The sequence below is a fragment of the Martes martes genome (genome assembly GCF_963455335.1).
Source record: "Martes martes genome assembly, chromosome: 7".
NCBI classification, from domain to species: Eukaryota; Metazoa; Chordata; class Mammalia; order Carnivora; family Mustelidae; genus Martes; species Martes martes.
Window position 1 is genome coordinate 113884521 of NC_137894.1, and position 26755 is coordinate 113911275.

General features: G+C 45.2%; 1 protein-coding gene across 1 annotated transcript; it reads right to left on the bottom strand.

Moving 5' to 3' along the window:
* Positions 1-1235: 1235 nt before the first annotated feature.
* Positions 1236-26755, bottom strand: SLC10A1 (solute carrier family 10 member 1). The gene is made up of 5 exons (XM_080808246.1): positions 26123-26755; positions 16510-16720; positions 6273-6451; positions 4106-4302; positions 1236-1561 (listed from the first exon to the last, which is right to left on the bottom strand). The coding sequence occupies exons 1-5, from the start codon at positions 26476-26478 to the stop codon at positions 1332-1334; spliced, it is 1173 nt and encodes a 390-aa protein (XP_080664372.1). The 5' UTR covers positions 26479-26755; the 3' UTR covers positions 1236-1331.

A 26755-nucleotide genomic window follows, 5' to 3' on the forward strand; every position in this document is an offset into this window, starting at 1 on the left:
TTGTGTGTGAAGTAACGTTAACTTTTTTTTTTTTTTTTTTTTTTTTGTATTTTCTCTAGTTCTCTTTTGAAGGATAATTTGAGATCACTAGATCTCAAGTCTAGCTCTACCTCCCTGAGAATACTAATGCTCTTGGTTCTGTTTAACTAAGTTTCCTGGCAGGTGATATTTGCTCTGAATGGTAAAATGAGTAGATAGGTAAATAAGGGTATAATTTGTCAATAAATAAGGGTATAATACGTCAATAAAGTAGGCGGGTAGATATTTTCACAGGTCTTTAACAGTATTAGTGACCCAAATTGGTAATTTTTTTAAGTAGGCTCCATACCCACAGTGGAGCCCTGTGCTGGTTGTGAACTGAACCCAGACCAAGACCTGATTTGAGATCAAAAGTTGGATGGACATTCAACTGACTGAGCCACCCAGGCGCTCCCTCCTCCCCCCAGTTGGTGATTCTTAAACTTGCTCTGGTATCAGGAGTACTGGTGGTCCTGGCCATTGGGCAACTGATGCCCTAAAATTGTCCTTTAGGGTTTCAGTTGAAGTTAAACATACTAAATGGTTTGAAAATCACAAGTAATTGGGCAGTCTTATTTGCAAGTATTGTTTATTAATCTGCCTAATGCTTGTCTGCATATGAGCAGTGCATAAAACATTTGTTTCATTGGAGAAAATTTGCAATTTTAGAATTCTACTTTAGAGAAACCACTCATTTTTCCAGTAGCTTGCAGTACTTGAGTTCTGAGGGGGATAATACAAAAACCACTGTTAGCTAATGAATTGATGGGATAGATTAGTGAATAATTCTGTGGATATTTGTGTTTTCTTGTTTTCCTGACTTTGCTTCTCTACTGATTGTGTTCTCCAGAAATGTCCATTCATTTCATTATGGCTGATTTTTTAGTAGTACTTGTTTATAATTGCTCTTGCATTTCATGTCTGCCTTTGTACATTTAGTGTCATGTTGGTGTTCTCAGGAACTTTAATCCCAGAAATAACAGAAGGGAAATTTTAAGGTTAGAAAGGACTTGAGGTGTTTGAAATTTGGCAGTGCTCTGAGCATTTTTTTTTCCCATTTTCTGTCAAAAAGGTTGGAATAGGATTCGGATATTTGATTTTAGGGTAAAAGGCCCCTATTGATTGCCTGGTTCCGAAGTTGGGTGTGTCTTACGTGCCTGTGGAACACTTCTGGAAATGCAGGGACAGAAGGCACTTTTGGTTTCTGCTTTCATAGGGCTGTCGTCGAACAAGTCTTTATTTCTTAAACAAGTATCTGTCTCTAAGCTGGGGATAGGTGAGGCTTTTCAGGTGGACCCTCCAGGCAAGACTTGTCAGTTCTGGTAGTCCTGCTGGCAGTCTGGAAAGACTCTGTCTCTGGTGTTCCTTTCATCTTTGCTCTCTAGTTGATCACACTGAATTGCTTTCTGACCAGAATCCAGGGCACTTGGGGAAGGCTGGGCTGTGCAAGGGGAGCACTCCTCCCCTTTGTGGGTGCCATTTCCTAGAGTTGCTGGAATGGCTTCTTCAGTTGCAGCAGCTGTGTAGGTCATTTTTGTTTTATCTGGAAAGTTGAAAAGGGAGTGGAGAGGGAGAGCAACCATAGTTAATACAAAGCTTGTTCTGTCAAAGAACATCCTAGGTATTAAGTTGTATTCTGTGGGGTTTTGTGAGGTCCCCCTCCCCCCAGTCACTTTACTACCTGTCCTGCCATGACTTAAATTCTGGGGGAAGGATTTTTTTTCCCTTCAGCATCCCTAATGGTACTACTACAAAATAAGTCTAATATTTATTGACTCTTTAACACTTCCTCTCCCAACTTCTCAGTACAGGAAGTGTGTTCAGTAGGGTCAACTTGCATTTGGGGAGAAATGAGAGGCAGGGAGGAAAGAGTAACTTTATGGGGTCTGCTGAGTGGAGTTTCCATGCTCCTTAAGTGTTATTTGGTCATCCCTCTTTCTGCCTGTATAGAGTTGGTGAGTTGTGATCATAGGAGTCAGGGTTCACCTGTCTTGTCCCCGTTTTTGTAGAAGGGTACAGGGCTCAGAAACACAAAAACAAATCTTGACCCTGAGCACAGCTGCTTCAGCCCTTACAGTGTGTATAAGCTCTTAAGGTCTCCTGAGCTGCTTTGTAGCCCTGCAAACTGAGGAACCTGGTTGATTGTTTAGAAACTTCCACCTCACACTAGTTTTGTAAGGTAGTGGAGACTTCATGGGCAGTTGCCTTCAGGTAAGCATCAGACCAGATTCTTTTCTACAACTCCACTGTGATTTGGTTTTGTTTTTTAAGATTTATTTTAAAGATTTGATTTGATGGGGGAGAGGAGGAGCACATAAGCAGGGGGAGTGGCAGGCAGAGGGAAAAGCAGGTTCCCCTGCTGAGTGAGGAGCCCATTGCAGGACACTTATCGCAGGACGCTGGGATCATGACCTGAATTGAAAGGAGACGCTTAACTGACTGAGCCACCCAGGCGTCCCTTTAGATTTATTTTAGAGCATGTGCTCCTGAACAGAGGGAGTGAGAATCTCAAGCACACACTACTGAGCTCAGAACCTGACCCAGGCTCAATCTCCTGACCCTGAGATCATGACATGAGCTGAAGTCAAGAGATGGATATTTGACCAACTGAGCTGCCCAGGACCCCTTCCACTGTAGGGTTTCGTTTGTTTGTTTTTAAAGATTTATTTATTTGACAGATCACATGTAGGCAGAGAGGCAAGCGGGGCGGGGGGGTGGGGTGGGGTGTGGGGTGGGAAAGCAGGCTCTCTGCTGAGCAGACAGCCTGATTCGGGGCTTCATCCCAGGACCCTGGACCCTGGGATCATGACCTGAGCCGAAGGCAGAGGCTTTAACCTACTGAGCCAGCCAGGCGCCCCTCCACTGTAGTTTTTTGTTTGTTTGTTTTGTTTGTTTTTTAAAGATTTAGTTATTTATTTGACAGACAGAGATCACAGATAGGCAGAGAGAGAGGAAGGGAAGCAGGTTCCCCGCTGAGCAGAGAGCCCGATGTGGGGCTTGATCCCAGGACCCTGAGATCATGACCCGAGCCGAAGGCAGAGGCCCCAATCCACTGAGCCACCCAGGCGCCCCCCTCCACTGTAGTTTTAAACTAACACTTGAAGTTCTGAAGTATGGTCATCTACTTAACTGGTTTCTTTTTGACTGCTTGGTAAGATTATATCTTAATTGTAAATCCACATTTACTATTATGCAGTAATTCCAAGAAGGAGATTGTCTCTTAGGGTCTGAGTCCATCCCCAGGGTCTAGAAACATCTTGAAGGAGCCCTTCAGGTTCATGAGAAGTAAGTTCCAGTTGAAGAATTTGATTATATTGATGTATAGAATTACAAAATACTGAAATAGCTTACCAAGTAAGGTTTTCTGATTTGGAAAAATGACATTTGCAGTTAAGGTCCACCTAGAGGAGAGGGCCTTAGTGGTTTCCTTGAGGTTGATAGTTTAGAGAGAATAAAAAAGTGCCCTGAACATGTTAGAGGTGCTGTGCTATTGTTTAGAAAGTGATTTAATAGTGATCAGACTAAGCTGTCAGATTAGATTATTGTGATAATGTTTAATAAGCTTATACTACTTTTGTTTACTCTGTAACCAGAGTTGGAGTTTTGGGTCTTGGCTTATTAGTCTGTATTGCTTTAATATATTTTCTTTCATAAAGGAGTGCCAGTGGTGCTGGGGTTTAACCTGATTCTAGGACAGGAGCACCTAGCCTGAAGAAAACTTGAGTTTTCCATATTGTGAATAGGAGCCCATCACACAACTATCACCTTCCAAGCTATCTAATATCTAAGAAAAATTTGCCCATTTATTCTGAGTCTTCCATGGTCTCCCTAGTTAAAGTCAAAATTGCCTTACTCCCATGAGGGCAAAGTCTATCCACAGATTCTTCCAGCTAGAATACCACTGGAGTGCAGTTTATGGAAATAGCCCTGGCTCTTTGAAGTCCTTTCCTACTTTTGGTGCTCCCTGGTTTCTCATTGCTTGATAAGAGTTGAAGGCCCAGCTAAAAGGTCCCTGCCAGAGATCTCTTTGCTGGCAAGGATCAGATCCAATATGGGAGAACAGAGAGGAGAATGATTAAATACTCACCCTTGGAAGGCTTCATTTTCTCATAGCACCGAAAGATGAAGATAAGAAGAACCCCTTCTCCAAGCTGGAAAATCATGTAGAGGAGAGGGAAGAAGAAAAGTGGTCCAATGTCTTCAGGGGGGAATGTCACATTGAGAATGGTGGAACAAAGTTGAACATTTTGACATCCAGTTTCCATACTGACAGTGCGGCTGCACCTGCGTAGGTTGGAGGAAAAAAAAAACCTCTTTATTCCCTCAGAAGGGTCATGAGGGTGCAAATTCACTTGTCCATCTTACTCCTTCCCAAATTACTTAAGACTTATTAAATTAATTAAGACTACTTTGTTGAACGTTGGAGTGTGTGGTGACTAGTAGGTTCACTGCAGGGTTACCAAATTAAAATTTGGAGAGCTGTCTGGCTGAAGAGGGAGGAAGTGTGAGCCAGCATCATTCATTGGCTTGTTCTATGGTTTACATAGTTGCAAGGTGAACATAAAGTAGAAGATTGAAATGCCTGGGGGACCGTGTCCTGTACCTAGTTTCTGATTTGAACATCTTTAATTCCAAAGCCGCAATGACTTAAAAAACTTGACGGGGCGCCTGGGTGGTTCCATTGCTTGAGTGTCTGACTCTTGGTTATGGCTCAGGTCATGATCTCAGGGTTGTGAGATGGAGTCCCACGTGGGGTCCTTTGTTCAGTGGGGAGTCTGGTTGAGATACCCTCCCTCTGTCCCTACCCCCGTGCTTGCAGACTCCCAAATCTTAAAAAAAATTTTTTTTTATTCAGCCCCATTTTCTATCTATGGAACATAGAACACATTCTTGCTCTTGTTTTACGGACTAAAGAATGGGATGTTTACATTTAGTAAACATTTAATTCATTGAGTTGTAGCATTTTAAAGTAATGATTAAAAATTCTGGAAGCCATCTCCACTTTTTTTTTTTTTTAAACTCAAGATAGACCAATGGACTTTTTTTTTTTTTTTTTAGATTTTATTTATTTTACAGACAGATCACAAGTAGGCAGAGAGGCAGGCAGAGAGAGGGGAGGAAGCAGGCTCTCTGCTGAGCAGAGAGCCCGATGCAGGGCTCGATCCCAGGACCCTGGGATCATGACCTGAGCCGAAGGCAGAGGCTTTAACCCACTGAGCCACCCAGGCGCCCGATCTCCACATTTATTATGGGGAACTGACGACTCTGATTGGCCCTTGATTGGCCATTTATTGCTGAAAATTGACATCTAGTGGTCATTGACAGTCTTTTAACTCTACTATGTAGCCACATGTTATATCCTATAATTTGTTCTTTATTAGTGTGATTTTTTTTTTTTTTGAAGATTTTATTTATTATTTGACAGATCACAAGTAGGCAGAGAGGCAGGCAGAGAGAGGAGGAAGCAGGCTCCCCGCTGAGCAGAGAGCCCGATGTGGGGCTCGATCCCAGGACCCTGGGATCACGACCCGAGCCGAAGGCAGCGGCTTAATCAACTGAGCCACCCAGGCACCCTTATTAGTGTGATTCTTAAAATGGATAGCTTTTTAAGCTGCATTTTTAAAGCAATTCAGTTTGGGTGGGGGCAGAGGGAGGGCACTAGGGTGCTACTAATGATTAGACTCTTGCATAAATATTTGTCTATAGCTGAAAAGAGGCAAAGTTTCTGCAATGTACTGCCATGTGTAGACAGTGTGTCTGATTATCGCACACCAGACTGTCAGGCTAACTCCCTGAAAAGAGCCCCTGAGTCTATAAATTGGATTAAACTACAGCAGAGGTCCACAGCCACTTTGACTCTTCCCGCCACTTAGCAGAGCTGTTACCCAGTGGTGTCCTTGTCATGACTAAAGCCTTGGCAGCCAAGGAGGAAGTGTGGAAAAGGAAGATGATCGTCAACACTTAGCCGTGATGACTTGGAGGCACTCCAGAGTTGTTTAGCTACCAGATTTCAGCTCAGGAGGGAGCACTTTGTCATGAGCTGTTGCTCTTTGGGTTATTAGATACTTTTGTTCCTAAACCATTTAGTAACTTACCCCAGTGTTTCTCACAGTCCAAAGTTTCCTTGTTCAGTTGATGCATTTGTACATACTGCCAGAAAAATGCCTCCCCCGGGTTTTGGATTTTACCCTTTTCCTGAGAGACGAGGACAAGAATGAAGCCCATGGGACACTGAGATGTAAAATAATACCTACCGTCCATTGAGGCGGAAGAGGGTAGAGAGGATGTAGCCCAGCAGGAAGCCGACGAAAGGCATCAGGGAGGAGGTGGCCAGCAAGTGTGGTGTCATGACAAACATGATACTCTTGCCCACGTTGATGACAGAGAGTGCTATGATGGCCACACTTAACAAGAGCATGATGATCATCCCTCCCTGTAAATGAGGACAGGAAGAAAAAGGAATTAGAAAGGTGGTAAGGGATAGGGAGGAGCAGAGAATCTGAGGAAGCATGGGTGGGTATTAAAGGTGGAAAACATGTTAATGAAAAATTGGTACCTGAAGAGGAAGGGAGTACAAAAAAGTTTATCTCCCATCTTTTTGGAATTTTTACGGGTAGCTAGGAAGCATCTTGAATGACATCTAAAATTTTGGTTACTATCGACTGTTAACAAGATAGCCAGATAATTGCCAGCAAAATGAATTTATCTGGAAATAGAGGAAGTACAACTTGGGACAAGTAAGCTGTGATGAACCATAGGCAAGTGCTCAGAATAGGCAACTATGCATTTAGAGAGGACAAGCTGGGAGGGGCTGTTTCACTAAGTCCTCACTGGCAGGGCTATTGCTGGGCAAGGAGAAATTCTTCCTCCTGCTGTGGTATGTAAGGCAAGCTTCTTTTGGCTATTGGTAGTGCAGGAGAGCTCTCCCTTCAGGGCTTCTGGATTCCCCCCCCCCTTTTTTTTTTTTTAAGATTTAATTTATTTGTTTGACAGTACAAGTAGGCAGAGCAGCAGGCGGTGGGTGGGGGGTGGGTGGGGAGCAGGCTCCCCGCTGAGCAGAGAGCCTGATGTGGGGCTTGATCCCAGGACCCTAAGATCATGACCTGAGCCAAAGGCAGAGGCTTAACCCACTGAGCCACCCAGGTGCCCCCTGGACTCCCATTTTAAATGAGGTTTTTATTTTTACATTTCTCCCTTTTGATCAAGGTCTTTCTTCAAAAGCATTGCTGATCCAGAGTCAGGTTTTTTTATATGTAGTGCCTCCATCCACTAAAGTGGTTTTGTTCCTCAGTGCCAGGAAGGACTTTCCCTGGTGGTCGTGTCCCATGTTGGAAAGTGCATAACTTGGAAACTGTTGAGGCTACATTAGAGTAACAAGGAAGGGTATGAGGGAGAACTCTCAGGCATTTCCCATCTGAGGTCTATAACTTGTCAAGATTGTAAGCATTGGAGATCATCTTGGAAGTCTTTGAGCTAACATCTCTCTATTGGTGTGTAATTTCTGTAGAGATTTGATAGTAAATAAGAAGTTTGTGAATATCTAGCAGAACAATGATTTGTATGTGTAATAGTCCTAAACTAGGATCCCAAGCCTTAAGGCATCCAGCTAAGGAGGTCAAAGAATTGGGATGCCTGGGTGGCGCAGTCAGTTGGGTGCCTGCCTCCAACTCAGGTCATGAACCCAGAATTCTGGGATCAAGTCCCACATTGGGCGCCCTGCTCAGTGGGGAGCCTGTTTCTCCCTTGGCCCGCTGCTCCCCTTGCGTGTATGCTTGCTCTCTCTGACAAATAAATAAAATCTTAAAAAAAAGTCAAAGGATTGATGGTTATGGTTGGTGAAAGTTTGAAACAAGGTCTGAGAACACCTGGCCCTAAGAGCCTAACCTGATAGGTCTTGCAGTTATAATTTGGGATAAAAGAGAAATTGGTTACAGGTAAGGAATCTTTGACCTCATGAACAGATTGCAATTTCTGGTGACAGATCGAACAGTTAGAAAGTTTCTCCCCTTTTTTAATAGATTGAGCCAAGAAAGGGAGGAAATAAGGTTAAGAAGCAATATTGAAAAAAAAGGAATACAGGCCTAATATCTTGGGAAAACTGTCTTCAAGTGTCATCTGCTTCGATTCCTAGAAATCATTATTTTTAGGTCATGAATTGGTGTGCGGGTCCAGTCAGGGTTTGATGCTTTCATTAGATGATCCAAATGTCTGTTCCTTAGTTTGGTGGCACAAGAGTTAACAGTACCTGTTTGGGGCATTTTCAACAGGGTTGAGGGGAATTCTGAGCTGTCTCTTCCAGTAGGCGAAATCTCTGGACTACAAGGTGTGATGGTTAAAGTCTTCATCTCCTGGGAGCACACTATGGAAAGTTGACTAAAGCAAGTTGAACAATAGACGATAGATTTCGAAGGATTAGTGGCAATGCCTTTGGCCATGGTATTTGAAAGGTCTCTACAAATTTTGCCAGTTGAGTCTTAATGATGTTAATGTGTTCAGCTAGCCCTGAAGATTGAGGGTGGTGAGCACACTGAAAGTGCCGTAAAAGTAGCTGAACTGGGCAGACTTGTCAAAGCCCTTGACTGGTGGAGTGAATTTCCTGGTCACTATGAAGTTCCCGGGGGCTTTGATGACCTTTAGTGGGATTTTAGCCATAGAAGTAGCAGTAACCTATCTACAAGGGAAAGCTTCAGTCCAGTGAAGAAGCATACAAACCATTACCAAAACACATTTATATCCATGAGGTGGAGGAAGCTGTATAAAATCCATTTATCAAACTTCAAATAGTCTAGTAGGTAGTTTGAGGTGTGGGGGGCAGTGTGGACACGTTTTCTTGAATTGTGTTTTGGGCAGGTGGGGCAAGCAAAATAGGTACTCTCTGGGACCTTGTTAATATCTCCTCACTGGTATTGGTTCATGAAGGCTTTCCAGTCGTCAGTAATGGGAACTTTGTGTCTCGAGCAGGACTAGATTATTATTATTTTTTTAAAATTTTAATTGACTATGCCTTTTTTTTTTAAAAGATCTTATGTATATCTTTGTCAGAGAGATAGAACAAAAGCAGAGGAGCACCAGGCAAAGGGAGAAGCAGGTTTCCCACTAAACGGGGAACCTAATGCGGGACTCGATCCTAGGACCCTGGGATCATGACCTGAGCCAAAGGCAGACGCTTAACCCACTGAGCCACCCAGGCTTCTTCTTATTATTTGGCCCAAGCCAAATAGATTTTGGCCCAAGCCAGAGTTTTGTTTTGTTTTAAATTGACTAGCAGTTAATTGTTTTCTAATATTATTTTTCCTTCTCTGGGACCAATTGTTAAGCATCTCTGGTCAGTTCTAGATTATCATTTGGGGGAACATCCTTTTGGACCATGACAGAGGTTTGGTTATTGGTTCCTTTGAAAGCAGCATTCTTTGCAGAAATATCAGTGAGCTGGTTTCCTTTAGGTTCCAGGGAATCAGGTTTAGGATTCCCAGGGACCTTGATAATGGCCAAGTGGCTGGCAAGAGTATGGCATCTAATAATTTCTGGACAGAAAGGCCATTTTTAATTCTGTCCCTGCTAGAATTGAGGAAGCCTTACTGGTTCCATACCATTCCAAAGCCACAAGCTACACAAAAGGTGTACCTATTCTCAGGAGAGTGGTAGTCCCTTCAGGGCTTCCCAACTGCATTTTGAGTGAGATTTCCTTTATTTTCACATTACTAAGCCAGCACAGCTTCTAACTGACCTCTCTGGACTGCAGGTATTTCAGTGACTGCTATGACTCTGAAGGCACGAGACTATTCAGTCCTCCCACAAGTGTTTAGTTTTCTTACAAAGTCATTATCTCTGGAGCCTGTATACACATATCTACCATATTAGGATCGCTCGCTCCGCATATTTAGGAACTCGGAAGTTATTCTTGGAACCTGTCCTACTTGTCTCAAATACCTCCATTACGTGTAGGGACTGCCTCTGTTTTAGGATAAATCTGATTTCTGGAAGTTGCTAAGAATCATCTGAAGTAAAGCTGGTAAAGATTGGTGATTGAGCCAGGTAATGTGATTTTAGACTCCAAATTGATTTATATCCATAAAGGGGCAAGCCTACTTTCTTGAGTGACCTGCAGATTGGATATGAAGGAAGTTACCAAAAGAAGTTTCAGGAATGTTCTGGGTAATAAGGCAACATCAGAAACACTGCAGGTCTACCCTGTCCCAGGTGAGTGCCTACGAAAGCAATATTTGTTGGGAACAGTGGTATGTTTTCATTTATTTTAGAATTTGCTTTATTTTAAAATTTGATTTTATAGTTGCATCTTACATACCATTTTATTTTTTGAAAGATTTTATTCATTTATTTGAGAGAGACCAGAGCACAAGCTGGAGTGGGGTGGGGTTGGGGGCGGGAGGGAGAGGAAGGAGCAAACTTCCCACTGAGCAGGGAGTCTGACACAGGGCTTAATCCCCAGACCCTGAGATCATGACTCATGCTGGAGGCAGATGCTTAATCAACTGAGCTCCCCAGGCACCCCCATCTTACTTACCATTTTAACTTTTCAATAGGTGAATTTATGATGACATTACAATAAGACTTTTTAGCATGTAACATAAGAATGAAAGCTTTCAAACTGCACTCACATGTCTGTTCATTTTGGAGAATGACACACCAAACTGATAAAGTATATGCATAAATTTAAGGCTCTCTATCCCTTTAATCTTTTTTTTTTTAAGATTTTATTTATTTATTTGACAGAGATCACAAGTAGGCAGAGAGGCAGGCAGAGAGAGAGGAAGGGAAGCAGGCTCCCCACGGAGCAGAGAGCCCGATGTGGGGCTCGATCCCAGCACCCTGGGATCGTGACCTGAGCCAGAAGGCAGAGGCTTTAACCCACTGAGCCACCCAGGCGCCCCCCTTTAATCTTCTGAGTAAAGGAATATATAACAAACTTTTGTTGAACGTACCATGTTATTTTCTAATATTTAGGTGTATTTCTTCCAGTTTCCAATTCATTCATGTGACATATTTCCTAGTAATATTTAGAAAATTGTGGTAAGGGGCACCTAGGTGGTTCAGTCGGTTAAGCATCTGCCTTCGACTCAAGTCATAATCTTGGTGGGGTTGGGCGGGGGGGTGCTGCTCAGCAGGAGGTCTGCTTCTCCCTCTCCCTTTGCTTCTCCCTCTGTGCTCTCACATACTCTCTCCTCTCTCAAATAAATAAAATCTTTTTTTTTTTTTTTAAGATTTTATTTATTTGCCAGAGAGAGAGAGTACACACAAGCAGGCAGAGAGGCAGGCAGAGGCAGTGAGAGAAGCAGGCTCCCCGCCGAGCAAGGAGCCTGATGTGGGACTCGATCCCAGGACCCTGGGATCACGACCCGAGCCGAAGGCAGCGGCTTAATCAACTGAGCCACCCAGGCGTCCCTCAAATAAATAAAATCTTAAAAAAACAAAACTGTGGTAAAATGTATATAACACAAAAGTTGCCATTTTAACCATTTCTTAAAAGATTTTATTTATTTATTTGACAGACAGAGATCACAAGCAGGCAGAGAAGCAAGCAGAGAGAGGAGGAAGCAGGCTCCCTGCCGAGCAGAGAGCTTGATGCGGGGCTTGATCCCAGGACCCTGGGATCATGACCTGAGCCGAAGGCAAAGGCTTTAACCCACTGAGCCACTCAGGTGCCCCCATTTTAACCATTTTTAAGTGTACAATTCAGTGGCATTAATTACATTCACAAAGTTGTCTTGGTAACATTTTAACATTTATTTATATTGCTCAAATTTCAGCTGCACTGTTTTGCATTTCTGTGTTTGAATCCACATTGCAATGGATGTGGCCATTTAAAGATTTTTATTTTTTATTTGAGAGAGAGAGTGCATGAGCAAGGGGGAGGGGCAGAGGGAGAGAGAGAAGCAGATTCCCTGCTGAGCAGGGAGCCTCGTGCAGGGCTGGATCTCAGAATCCTGAGATCATGACCAGAGCCAAAGTCAGATGCTTAACCCACTGAGCCACCCAAGTGCCCTTTGATGTGAAAATTTAAATGTCACCTGTACTGACTAGTGGTCCTACCCCAAGATAGGAAGGACTTTCACAGACCTCATTGATAACCACATTTCAAGTTGTATTGGAAGACTTCACTGATGAGCTGTTAGTTTGCATTTGGATTGACTTCTTTTGGAGTTTTTCCTCGATTCAATGACCAAATAGATTTTGTCCCCATCAAAAGAGTGTAATGGGTAATATAGGGGTTACTGGGCTACTGAAATTGTCCATGAACCCAGATATCCTCTTCTTTGTGGGCATCTGCTCTCATTCTCTCACTCTGGTTCTTCTGGGGTTGTAGAGTGGTTTGGAGCATGGACATTGGTGCGACCCTGGTGTGAAGGCTGACTGCCAGTCTCCAGGAGCGTAAACATTGCTCAGCCACTCCACCTTTCTGAGTCAGTGGACAGCACAGCACCAGGCATGTAAGAACCGACTCACTAAATTGTAGCTCCTCTTCTTATTCACGGGTTAAGGAAAGGAATTGAACATCCCAAAGCTTCCTGTCATCTTGGTCCTGTCATTTGTTCACAACCTCCTGCTGAGACAGGCCAGCGGTAGGTGCTTCTCCATGTTTTCTGTACCACCTGACTTCACTGCTCTGTTCAAGCTGACGGAAGCTGTGAGCAGCCTCCATTCACAGCCAATCCATCAGCGTGCCAGTGACTCCAGAGATGATTGGCTCACTTTTCCCACAAAGGTGGCATACACGGGTTGCTGAATGACCAAACTAAGAAGATCCTCTCATTTAGGGGGCTTGCAGAACTACAGAGACGGAAGCAGGAGCAGAGGCAGGCCTTGAAAGCAGCGTAAGCCGCAAGTTGGCAGACACCATCAGATGGAGGTGGGGCGGTAGCAGCAGGTGGGGGAAAGCTTGGGGGAGTGGCTGAGGCACTGTAACAGCAGGACCCTTATTTAAGGGTGGTGGGTGGCTTGTGGTACAAGTGGACCAGGTAATGCTGGGGTTCATCAAACTGACCACATAGACTTGCATGGGTAAGTTAGAGTGTTTTACTTGAATTGCCATTCCGAATAGAGCATCCTTGAACTTGTATCTTGGCCTGTCTAGATGTGACCTCCCATAAGATAATGCAGGTGATGGAGCAGAATTTGAGCAGATACCTTCTGCCAGAGCTAGTTATCAGAAGTTGGGTAATTGTGATTGGAAAGTCTCTAGAAGGGTTATGTGTGGAAAAGGGCAGGGATGAGTGTTTGCTCAATTTTCAGCTTACTACTCTATCTTTTTTTTAAAGATTTTATTTATTTATTTGTCAGAGAGAGAGAGAACTAAGCAGGCAGAGTGGCAGGCAGAGGCAGAGAGAGAAGCAGGCTCCCCGCTGAGCAAGGAGCCCGATGTGGGACTCAATCCCAGGACCCTGGGATCATGACCCGAGCCGAGGGCAGCGGCTTAACCGACTGAGCCACCCAGGCATCCCACTACTCACTCTATCTTAACACAAGAGGGAGATCTCACTGGACTCCATTCCTGCTGTTGAATTGAGTGGTGGGTATGCAACAACCAGCAACAGGAGACTGATTAATAATCCTAGCTCTGCCAAGTGAGTTCCGGGGCCTCAGTTATTCCTTCGGAATAAGGCAGGAGACTGAACTTTATCTTGAAAGCCTTGCCAGCTGTAATATCTGAGATTGTTTCTGCATCTTCAGATGAATATTTTTAATTAAAGTTATTCTGAGTTAAAAAGACCTACATTCTTACATTAGTTGTGACTGGCATTATAGTCCTTGGCTTTGTCACTTATAAAATGGGGAAGAACAGAGTTGCGTTAAATGATACCAGGGTCACTTCCCACTTTTTTTCTTTTTTGTCACTTCCCATTTTTTATTTATTTATTTTTTTTTGCATTCCTATACTTCTACAAACTATCTGCAATAACATTAAATGATAGATGCAAACATGTCTGGGGTTTTTGCCTCTGCAAATGTGGGAAGTGTCCCAGGTGGAGGGGAGGACATGTGCAAAGAGAAAAGAGCTGGGACTGGGGAGGTTGGGGATAGCAAGTCGAGAAGGGCCTAGAAAGCCACATTAGGGAGTTCAAAGTTTATCCTCGAGAACGGACAGAACCGCCGAGGTGTTTTAAGCAGTGGAGAGACACAGGAAGTGTTCGTACTGTCCATCTCCACCCTTGGGTTAAAACCGATCAGGAAGCCAGGTTAGAAGGCTGTTTCAGTTGTCTTGTGAGAGAGGACAGTGGCCCGAGTAGATGATAGTGTTCTCAGAGATGGGGCAGAGTGGATGGATACAAGCGACACAAGGCAGAATAGACAACAGATGGGTGGGAGAGGGGATGGAGAGGGGACACAGAACGATTTAATGATTTTGTGGCTCCAGCAGGTAGGCACATGGAACACCGTGGCTTGAGATAATCACATGGGGGAAGAGCAGGCTTGGGGAGGAGATAGTTTGAATTTAAGACATAATGAGTTTTAAATGCCTGACATATATTCAGGTAGAAATATTTGGCAGTTAATAAATGGATTCTGGAGTCAGGAGAGAGTTGAGGGCTGGAGGTGGTGTTCTGGAAGTCATCAGCTTGTGGATGGTCATTGAGATGGACCAGATCTCACGGTGGGGAGATCCTGGGCTTAGGGAAATCTGGCAAGAAAAGCAGAAAGCTTGGGCTGAAGGCAGAGAAGTAACTTTTACCAGGGAAACTCACTAGGGAGTCCAAAAAGAAGTGCCCGAGAGGTGAGAGGAAAGCAGGAGTGCCCGGTCACCACAGCTAAGGGGGAAGGCTTCTGAGAGAGAAGCAATGGTCAGTCATACCAAAGATTGCTAAAAAGTTAAGAATGAACCGGGAAATGTCTGTTGGATTTGGCAAAGAAAGTAGATCATCATGTTGAGTGGGTGGGAGAGAGGGAGGAGAGAAGTGAGAGATTCAAGTAGCTGAGACTAATTGTTGAGGGCTTGTCACTTGTGAGAGCTGCCCTGGTGGGTGTGGTGGGAGTGGAAGGTGGGGGGGGGGAACACAGGTGTAGGGAGGGGTGTTTCTTGAAGCATGGGTAGGGGAGGAAAGGCAGCTCTTGGAGCCCAGGAGGGAAAGCTTTTGTTTTGTTTTTTAAAGATTTTATTTATTTGACAGACAAAGATCACAAGTAGGCAGAGAGGCAGGCAGAGAGAAAGTGGGGGAGAACAGAGAGCCCGACGAGGGGCTCGATCCCAGGACCTTGAGATCATGACCTGAGCCGAAGGCAGAGGCTTAAACCCACTGAGCCACCCAGGCGCCCTTTGTTTTTGTGTTTTAAAGAGAGGAGAGAAGTGAACCTGTATCAAACTGATTGTGAAGAACCAACCGAGATGGAGACTTGAGAAATGAGAGCAGAGGTGCGGGAGGCTAGGGGACCCGGGGGCCATAGTCACTAAAAGCAGATCTCTGAGAAGCAAGAGTGGAGAGAATGGGTGATGCCACCCAGAGCTGAGGTAGGGAAACTGACCGTGGACCAAGGAGAAAGGACTTTTCCAGGTCTGTCAACGGAGTGGGAAGGACAGCTAAAGCCACTGCGTTAGGACTGGGCCAGGCGATGGTAGTGTGAAAACTGAAAAGTCCTGAAAACTTGCAACTCCTTTGTCTCAGGCCCAAAGCTGCTGCCAAGGCTTGAGCTTCTAAGCAGCAGGCCCTGCAGGCTGGGGTGAGGCAGAGTCCTTCCTGAGGACAGAGTCCAGGCCTTTGGGGGGTGAGCAGTGAGCTGGAGGGGGAGACTTACAGGGACTGAGCTCCAGGGTTACGAAGTTGGTGGGGGGTCCATCGCAGCACTCCCAAGAGTCTATGTTTCTTCTGAGGGCAGGGCAGTGGCGTGATGGCCTGTGTGTGACCCCAGTGCTCCTCCAAGCCCCCTGGGGCTAGTCCCCTCTCCTTCCCATCCCACACCTGAAATGCTGGGAGTGCGCACACTACCTCTTCCCCTGTTCTCTTCTCCTCTGGCTTCTTGTAAAGTCAGCCAAGTTTGCCCTCATTCCCCCTGAGTTCCTCTATTCAGGCTCCCCCCGACCCAGGCTGACCCAAATCCTACCCTTCATGGTCTACCCCTCCCGATCTTGCATTCAGCCAATACCTAGTTGTGCACTGGATTTGGTCTTATTTCTCATGTGTTCCTCCACTGTCTGCTAATATTAGACTCATTGAGACAATGAAGCCTCCAAATATAGCATAAAACTTGGCATCTAGTAGGTATATAAGACAAGTTTTTTATTATGAAAATAGTGAAAATAAAAATTACGAGAAATAATCATCATATAATTGTGCATGGTGTTTTACTTCTTTCTCCTTACTTTTCAAAAGTATTCTCACATACATTACAAGCCCATGAGGTAGGTGTACCAATAGTCGACCCTTTTACTTCTTCCAATAAGGAAGGAAACAGACACAGAGAAAGCCGTGACTCCCCTCAAGCAATACACTGAGATGATCGTGGCGTTCTTGCTCCCTGTACAGGTCCCCAGGTTCTTACCTTGGTGACATAGCGTACATATTGCGGCCGTTTGGCCTTGAGGAAGATCCCAATGGTGCAAGGAATGAGAACCAAGATTAGTGATATCACGATGCCTTTGTAGGGTACCTTGTCCTTCAGATCCCCATCATAGATCCCCTTGGAGTAGACAAACAGGAGGAGGGGCATCATTCCCAGGGCAAAGAAGGTGGAGCAGGTGGTCATCACGATGCTGGGAGGGAGAAGCAGAGAGAGTCCAGAGTGAGCCCATTAACATAGACTGTTCTGTTGATTACCTGCTATGTGCCAGGCATTGTGCTAAGCATTTTACATACATTTAATTTCTTTTTTTCCAGTATGCTTAGGAGATACAGGTTGCAGGTTGATATTCTCAAGTTCTTTACTTCTGGTTTATCTTTTTTTTTTTTTTTAAATTTTATTTATTTATTTGACAGACAGAGATCACAAGTAGGCAGAGAGGCAGGCAGAGAGAGAGGAGGAAGCAGGCTCCCGGCTGAGCAGAGAGCCCGATGTGCGGCTCGATCCCAGGACCCTGGGATCATGACCTGAGCTGAAGGTAGAGGCTTAACCCACTGAGCCACCCAGGCACCCCACTTCTGGTTTATCTTTACGTTATTTTTGATAAGTAGAGTGTGAGTCCCAGAGCCTGAATAATATATCTCTGCTCTAATCTGTATTCTAATTGTACTATTACCATTTCCATTTGGACTCCACTACATATTAGTCCTGTATAGGGAGAGGCCTTCTAGAAAGGCTAGTTGAAAGAATAAAGAAGCTAGAAAATATTGTTGGATTTGTGGATATTCATGTGACCATATATGGCTCTAGCTTCCATTCTTGTGGGAGGGTTGGGCATGAGGGGTTGGCAAGACCCTAGGAAAGCCCCACTAAGTGGGTGTTTCTCCTCCCCACAGCCCTATTCTCTATCTACACTGGTTGTTTCCATAGCGGTGAAATATAGCTTCAGTGCACATCAAGCATGGCCTAGGTCAAAGGGTCCAGAGTGTAGCCATCAAGGACAGCAACAGGTAGAGGTATTACTAGGAATAAGTAGCTGCCAGAGGTGAGGAGAGACCCTCAAAGAATATTGTGAACTAAATAATGGGAAAATCCTTCTTCCATGAATATCTAAAACACCTAAATACATATTTGAGCTTGTAGAAAAGTTAGGGAGTTTTCCAGGTACCAGCAACAGAATGCAAAGGAGTTGGTGGGTGAGCTTATGCTGAAGCGGCATGGTGTGGAGTGGGTAGGGGGTAGAGTGTTAGTCTTGGTAATCTGAAGGCTTTGGTTTTCATGATAAAGGGAGGGACCAGAACTGAGGTCTATACTTGTGAAAAGAGGAGAGCTGAAACCAAGAAATCAATAATAAAAGAACTATTGGAGAAATAAAGTAATAATCCCATGTGTCAAATATAAAATCATAATGGAAAAAATATTGGGGACAGAATAATAATGAGACACGTATTTGAAAACACATGGGATATGACCTTGGATTGCACAATAGTTTCCTAGAAATGACATCTAGAGCACAAAAAAAAAAAAAAGGAAAAAAATAAATCAGAATTATTTATCAGAATTAAAAACATTTGTGCTTCAAAGAACACTATCCAAAAAGATAAACCAATGGCCAATAAGCATACAAAAAGATGCTTGACATCATTAGTCATTAGAGAGATACAAATCAAAACCATAATGAGATCAGCACACTCACCAATATGGCTACAATAAAGGTGATGGCTAATCAGTCTTGGAGAGGATGTGGAGAGATAGGAGTCTAACTGCTGTTGATGGGACAGTAACCATTAGGACTCGGCAATTCTACCAGATACATAGTCAAGAGAATTGAACACGTAAGTTGACACAAAAACTTGTATACTAATGTTCAGAGCAGCAGCATTCATAATAGCCAAGATGTGGAAAACAATAAAAATATCAACTGATGAATGGATAAGTAAAATATGGTGTATCCATACAAGTAAATATTATTCAGCCACAAAAAGCAATGTATTAAGTACCGGCACATGTTACTAGATGGGCGAAACTTGAAGACAAAATGCTATATGAAAGAAGGAGAAACATAGAGGGCCACATATTATGTGATTCCACTTCTATAAATTCTATGGAGACATGGAATAGATAAGTGGCTGCCAGGGACTTGGGTGAGTGAGGAACATGCAGTGACTGTTAACTGGTTTCTTTTTAGGATGATTAAAATGTTCTGGAATTAGACAGTGGTGATAGTTATACAACCCTGTCAATATGCTAAAAACTATTGAATTATACAATTTAAAAGGGTGAAATTTATGGTGTGTGAATTATATCTGGATAAAAATGATTAAATCTGGGGAGCAGCTAAAATAATTCAGAGAGGAAAGTCTTTATAGCCTCAAATATTTATATAGGAAAAGTGGAAGACTTGGGGCACCTGAGTGTCTGCTTTCAGCTCAGGTCATGATCCCAGGGTCCTGGGATTAAGCCCCTGCACCCTTGCTCAGTGGGGAGCCTACTTCTCCCTTTGCCTGCTGCTCCCCACTGCTACCCCTGCTTGGGCTCGCTCGCACTCTCTCTCTGATAAATAAATAAATAAAATCTTAAGAATAAAAAGGAAAAGCAGAAGACTAAAAATTAACTGAGGATCTTACTCAGAAAATTAGAAACAAAGTAAACTCAATGAAAATAGAGGGAAGAAAATATTAAAGTTGAGAGAAATCAGGAGCACCTGGGTGGCTCAGTGGGTTAAAGCCTCTGCGTTTGGCTCAGGTCATGATCCCATGGTCCTGGGATCGAGTCCCACGTCGGGCTCTCTGCTCAGCGGGGAGCCTGCTTCACCACCTCCCCTCTGCCTGCCTCTCTGCCTACTTGTGATCTCTGTCTGTCAAATAAATAAGTAAAACTAAAAAAAATTAAAAAATGTTTAAAAAAATAAAATTTATATAAATCAAGAGGATCAATTAAACCAAGAACAGCTTGTTTTTTGTTTTGTTTTGCCAAGTCCAAGAAAACACACCTCTGGCATGACTAATCAAGGAGAAAGAAGGCACCAATTGATTATTTTGGGAATGAAAAAGGGTACATAATTAAAGACACATTAAAGATTTTAGGGAGTTATAGAAAAAAACCAAGGACCGTTTTGTACTTTCATTTTTCAATTTGGATTGAATGAACAATTTCCTGGGAAATGTAACCTATAGGAATGAGCTCAAAATGAAGCTGAAAACCGGAATCAACTTAGAATCACTGAGGACATGAAGTAGGTAGTGAAAATCTATTCTTCAAACCCCACATGACATTCATAGTTTCACAGCAGAGTTCGATTAGACAAAGTATAGATAGTCTCAATATTATATAGAGAATACAAAAAGGAGAAACATGCCCCAATTTATTGTTTGTGAATAGTATGATTTTTTTTTTTAAGGTTAATTTTGAGAATTTAAATTCGATTAATTAACATATAATGTATTATTAGTTTCAAAGGTAGAGGTCAGTGATTCATCAGTCTTATATAATACTCTGTGCTTATTACATCACATGTCCTCCTTAATGTCCATCACCCAGTTACCCCATCCCCTAACCCCCTCCCCTCCGGAATAGTATAATTTTAGAATCAAAGCTGCAAAAGGACATTATGAGGAAGGAAAGTTAGGGGCCATTCTCACCCATGAACAAAGAAGGAAGAAAAAATAGAGTATTAGCAAATAAATCTAACAATGCCTTTACAAAATAATACACAGAATAAGATGAGTTTATCCCAGCAATGTAAAAATGGGTAAACATTAGACAATCCACTGACATATATCACTGTATTATCACATTAGAAAAACACATGGTATGATCCTTTCATAGCTAAGAAAATTGTCGTTCAACAAAATTCAGCGTTTGTGCATTAAAAAATTAGCACACTAGCAACAGAATGGAATTCCTTAACCTAAAAAGGGTACCTATCAAAAATCTACAGCAAATAGTAAACTTTGTGGTGAAAAATTAGAAAGTTTCCTCCAAGAAGAGAAATAAAGCAGGGATACGTGTTACCATCACCTCTATTGTAAATCATATATGTATTTATATGTATTTGCTAGCACAGGAAAACAAGAAATAGAAACTATACGAATGGGGAAAAAAGGAAATTAAACTTTCATTACATGCCAATGATTGGACTGTCCACAGAGGAAATGTAAGTGAATTTCCATATAACTAGAAAGTAAAAGAAGCCATGAGTTTTTTTACATCAGCAATATGAAAAAATCAGTTGTGTCTGTTACTCTAGAAAAAGTAACTGGGACATAGTTTTTTTTCCCCCCACCCCACTCCACCACATGCCAGGACATAGATTTTTTAAGAAGAGATACCATTTAGCAGACTTACTGGTGGTGAGCATTTTGTCATATATGTAACTGTCAAATACTATGCTGTACAGCTAAAAACTAATATTGTCAACTATACTGCAATTTAAAAAAAGAAATGAAATGCCATTTATATTATTCACAAAATCTATAAAGTATTTAGAAATAAATCTAATGGAGACATGCAGGATCTTTACAGAAGAAATTATAAAAGTCCACAGAAAGGTATAAAATAAAGTCCTTCCCCCGAAAAGAAAAGCTATATCATTTTCATGGATGGGAAGCCTCTAAATTTGTAATCTATTAATTTAATGAGGGGCGCCTGGGTGGCTCAGTGGGTTAAAGCCTCTGCCTTCAGCTCAGGTCATGATCTCATGGTCTTGGGATTGAGACCCACATCGAGCTCTCTGCTCAGCGGGGAGCCTGCTTCCCCATCTCTCTCTCTGCCTGCCTCTCTGCCTGCTTGTGATCTCTGTCTGTCAAATACATACATAAATAAATAATCTGAAAAAAAAATTCCAGAAATGTTTTTTGTAGACTTGAGTCCTAATCCCCCAAACCAAATCAAGAGTTAAGGGCAAAGAATAGCGAACTCAATTTTCTTTCTTTCCTTTTTCTTTTTCCCTTTCTTTCTTTGTTTTTTGTTTTAAAAATTTTTAATTTATTTATTTGTGAGGCAAAGAGAGCCTAGGGAGGAGCAGAGGGAGAGGGACAAGCAGGCTCCATGCTCAGTGTGGAGCCTGATGCAGATCTCCACCCCAGGACCCTGAGATCATGACCTGAGCCGAAACCAAGAGTTGGATGCTTCACTGACTGGGCCACCCAGGCACCAGGTGTGGAGACTTAGCTTTCAGATATCAAGACTTACAAAGTCATGGTAATTAAGAAAATGTGGTGTAAGGTGGCCACACAGACCAACAGAAGAGACATTCCTAGAAACAAACCCATGCATATTGGTGAATTTTATCCACATGAGAGATGGCATTACCAATTACTGGAGAAAAATTCACTCAGTGGTACCAGGAATTCTCTCTCTTCATTTGGAAAAGATAAAATTAGATCACACTATACATAAAAATGAGCAATTGAAAATCTCCATGTGAAAAGCACAACTTAAAAATTTTCAGGGGCACCTGGGTGGCTCAGTGGGTTAAGCCTCTGCCTTCGGCTCAGGTCATGATCCCGGGGTCCTGGGATCGAGCCCCGCATTGGGCTCTCTGTTCGGTAGGGAGCCTGCTTCTCTCTCTCTCTGCCTGACTCTCTGCCTACTTGTGATGTCTGTCAAATAAATAAATAAAATCTTAAAAAAAAAAAAAACCTTTTCAAAGAAAATATAGGGGGAGTATCTTCATGACCTTGAGCCTAGTCAATGATTTCTTAAAGGAACCCTCTCCAGACACAAACTGCCAATGAAAAAGATTGGTAAATTTGAGTACATTAAAATAAGCACGCTGTATTATAAGACATCAACATCAACCTATAAAGACCAGCCCCAAACTGAGTTGACCATTGCAACACACAAAAACAACAAATACCTACAATTCAGTAAGTAAAAACATCCAAGAGGACAGTCCAAGAGAAAAAGCAGCAGAGGACGTATTTCTAGCAGAGGACCGATGGTGACCGGGTCATTGGCCAAATGGCCAATAAACATGTGAAAAGGTGCTTAACATCCCTTGAAATCACATTTAAAACCGCTGCGACCCATTCCACGCTCACCAGATGGCGCCAATGACAAAGTCTGACAATTCTAAGGACAGATGACAGCAAGGAGAAAAAAGGAAAAGCGTGAAGGGTGAGGACTACTCTGGATACTCATTTGTAGGCGTGCGAACCCCATGACCTGGCAGTCCTGCTTTGATGTTACACACTTTCTCCCCGGGAGCACGGGGCACAGGTACAAGACTGTTCACAGCAGCAGAACGTGAAATCCACATAAATAAATGTCTGTCATTAGAACAGATGCATTCTAGCAAACTACACTGTGGGTCAAGGGCACTGAAGAAGCTGTTCTGCACATATGCCCGTATCTCAGAGAGGCGAGTTGTCAAGCGGTCTGGCCAGCAGGCTACTGTTTATATAACATTTGAGGACATGCAAGTTCAATGATGGGTCCTGCTTAGGGATCCATGCAAGGAGGTAGTAAGAGTGTAAAAGGGTCTGTGCTCCCTTGGGGTGGGTAGAGCAGCCCCAGACTGGGGAGGGACACAGGGGGCTCCGGCGCTAGCTATGGATCTCTTTTTGGGAGAAAAGCCACACACAACTTGTGTGCCTGTTTTGATGCCCTTGGGCAGAGGAGTCATGCTTACTCTGGCTTGGCACGTCAGAAGTTCTGGAATTTGCTCTGGGATGTGGTGTGCCTTGGGAACTCTGGTGGATGGAAAGCGTGCCCCAAGACCTCCGGGTACCTCCTATCTCATCAGTATCTCTGACTGTCATGATCCTCCCTTTATCCTGAAGGACGGGGAAGGACTTGTCCAGCCTCTAGCTCTGAGATGGGGGCTTGTTTCGGCGGAGCAGTGTGGACCTGGCTGCCTCTGGGGGAGGCACTGGAGGCTGAAGCTGAGGGAGCATGGGGGAACCTGACAGCTTCTGGGGGAGTGTGAAATTCCTGGAACGCCTTTTGTCTCCTACCTCTCCGGTGGGGAGGGGAAGGCCTGCGGGCTGGTTGAAGGTGTGAGGCAGCAAAGGCAGTCAGAGGGGCTCACGGCCCTGAATAGCCAAGCTGCCTTCAACTTTGAGGGCATCTTCCCTTGCCTGGGGTCACCTGCATTCTGGGGAGCGCGTGTGCGGTGGCGCCCTCGAGGAAGGAGCTGCCATGCCTGCCCTACCTGGTGGCTCAGCCTCCTAGAGCGTGGCCTCTGGCCTGTGATGGCGGTGACCCCAGACTCACTCCAGCCGTGAGGAGCAGTACGGGCGGGAGAGCCTGGGACTGGCTCCCGGTGTGACTTTCCCGCAAATTCTGGGAAACCTCTGGCAAGTGTCTTGACTTCAGTTCCTCATCTCTAAAGCAGAATCAGGGCCACAGCTCCGCGTAAGGAATTGTCCAGTGCTGGGCTTAAAGAGAGATCCCGCCCGGTAGCCTCCCAGCTGCAGTGGCTGGCTCCAAACAGGCTCCTTTGGGCTTGCACAGGGTTTTAAAAAGACGTTAGTGAGTTGTCAATATGGAAAACTTTGGAGCTTTCAGGTAAAAAAGGGAGATTCGACCTTCTCTGGAAAAGCAGGAAACAGTCGGCGGTGGCTTCATGCTCCCATGGAACACCCATGGCAGGGACACATGGGATCCACCCTGTTCAGGGGACCCGCACCTCACGGCTGGCAGGTCACCGCCAGTCACTGTGTTCCTTTCTACTCATGCCTGGCCCTGAAGGTATCTGAGTGAAAGGACAGTATTTGGAGCCTCCCAGGCCTCGGACACATGTATTAGCCTCTCTGTGCCTCAGTTTCCTCATCTTTAAAATGGGACTCCACCCAGCACCTCCTCCCAGGATGCTGTGTGCGGGTTTCCTGCGAAGTGCTTGCCGCAGTGCCTGGCTATTCTGTATTATCAGAATCATTGCTCTGTGATACGTGGAAGGAGTTGTCCCAGATGAACTCCGACTGTGATTTAAAGTCTGGTAGCCCACGAAGGTAGGTGATGTGGGATCGATCCATGTTCGGCTGTGGGGGTCTGAGGCATGGTTCAACACGCAGGGAGGTCTGTCTGCGGGAATGGGCTTTAAGGCAGAAGGTGGGCATCCCAGCATTTTCTTTGCGGGGTCTTGGGAGAGGTGAGGGTCCTCAGGAGCCCAGACCAGGAGGCCGAGCAGGAGAGCACAGGGCTCATGCTCCTGCATCGCTGGAGACTGGGCTGGAAGGGGGCTCGACCCTCACAGAGACTTCACCGGTGCCCACCGGCCCCTGAGGCTGGGACATCGGGTCACTCACACTTACGACACCCCTTCAACACTGGAATGAAGCTACAGTCCGGGTTTCTCGGGAAACAGAGGCTGCAATGCGCCTTGTCCACAGGGCAGACTGAAGACGGAGGGCTGGCTTTGTGGCAGGAAGGATTTGGATCAGGTAGAGGGAAGAATTTCCTCACAGGGAGCTGAACGTTGAACGTGTTCCCATGGGAGACTGTGCAAGCCAAACCCCCACTTTGTGCCTGTCTTCCCATCGACTGCCTCAGTGAGCGCTGAGTCACGTGGGTAGAGAGTCCAGAGCTCAGAAGGTAGGTCCCAGTAAAGACCCACTCACTATTGGTTTTTCATTTAAAGTTCGGTGGCCTTTTTCCGTACCAGCTTTCTTGGCTGGTGTGCTTAGTAATGTTCAGCCGGGTGCTGGCCAGCACGAGCCGGTGGACCGTCTGCGCCCACTGCCCTGCCTGGCATGGAAGAGGGTGTCCACCGGGCACTGAACCTCAGAGGGGGCAGGCTGGACACGGAGACTCACAGAGAGGCCGGGGCTTTTGCTGGTGATTTTCCCTCAGCCAGTGCGGGCTGCTGCTAGGGCTGGAGCAGGTCTGAAATGGCCTCACTCCGGCAGGCATTCTAGATCAGAGTCCCGCCTGTTTGGAAGGACAGGTGTTCAGCCGGCCCCTGCAGAAGCGAGCCCTGATTTCTGCTGCGATGCTTTGGGTGAGGGGATATGGCTGCTCTGCCCCCTCCCAGTGTGGCTCACGGGCATGTGGCCCAGCACGGCCTGGGAAACTCTGGGATCTGCCTGGCTGTGTCTTTGCACGGATATGTTCCTGTGCCTGATGGGCCCAGGGGGTTTAGGAGAGGCCATCCCATAGGCCTGGATAGTTGGAAGGGTCTTTGAAATGTCCTGTCTGTTCGACAGGGATTGGAAGGGCTCTTTGGTTCTAAGCCACCTTCATCTCCCTGAAGAAGTCTGGAACCCATGTACACTTCCTTTCAGATCTCTGGCCTCAAGGCAGACAACCTGCCCACCATGGTAAGGGGGCAGAGCTCCCCAGAGGCCTCTCGGGTTTAAATAGTACTCCTATAAGTCGGTTTCTGTGGCCCATCCGAAACACCTCTGGAAGTAACGGGGTCTTCAAGAGGACTCTGGACCAGCTGGTCCCCTTTGACTTGATGCTTAAACCAAGATGTACCCCAACTCCTGTCTGCAGCCCAGCGTAAGCCCTGACAGCAGTTCCCCCCCCACCACCACCCTAGCCTCCACCTGGCCCCCACTCACTGCCTATCCTGACTTTGACCTTGACTGGGACATCTCCCATGTGGCTTCCATTCCCCAGGCAGCTCCCTCCTCACCTCCAGTCCTACCTGAGGTTCATGTCCCCCTTCACGGCCAGACTGAAGATGTTGGACAGGGTCCCGCCAGGGGAGCAGCCGCAGACGAGGATGGCCAGGGCCTCGATGTTGTTTAGCCGGAAGACCTTGCCCAGAGTAAAGGCAGTGAGAGGCATGATGCCGTACTGGGCCATCAGGGCGATGGCCAGTCCCTTGGGCTTCCAGAAGTGAGCCTTGATCTTGCTGAACTCCATGGTGCAGCCCAGCGAGAGCATGATTATGAGCAGCAAGAACACCAGGATGACACTCAGGGCCTTGTCGGTGGGGCGCTTGCCGAAGTTGGGCGGGAGGGTGAAGTTGAGCGGGGCCGTCCCGTTGTGAGCCTCCATCCTCCTGTGCAGCCACACAAGGCCTCGGGACCCAGCACAGCCCTTGTGCGCTGCGGACTCCCTTCCCTGTCCAGTCTTTGCTAGGTGCCTTCCTCAGTCCCCTCTAGGGCAGAAGTGTGGCTCCGGGCAAATAGAAGGATTATGCAACTGGCAGAGCTGTTTTTCTGGAGGCGGTCCAAAGGGGAGAGAACCCGGAGCCTTCCCTGCCGGCTCGAACTCTGCCTCTGCAGCCTTCTCAGGGGGCCCTTACGCTTCCCTCTCAACACTTGGCTACCAC

What these genes read in the sequence shown, in the direction of transcription:
- SLC10A1 (XM_080808246.1), bottom strand. Translation starts at nt 26,478, where the DNA reads ATGGAGGCTCACAACGGGACGGCCCCGCTCAACTTCACCCTCCCGCCC. An exon ending in ATGTACGCTATGTCACCAAG is followed by an intron (nt 6,452 to 16,509) that starts GTAAGAACCTGG and finishes CCTCATTTACAG; the next exon opens with GGAGGGATGATCATCATGCT. An exon ending in GAAAATGAAGCCTTCCAAGG is followed by an intron (nt 1,562 to 4,105) that starts GTGAGTATTTAA and finishes TCAACTTTCCAG; the next exon opens with ATAAAACAAAAATGACCTAC.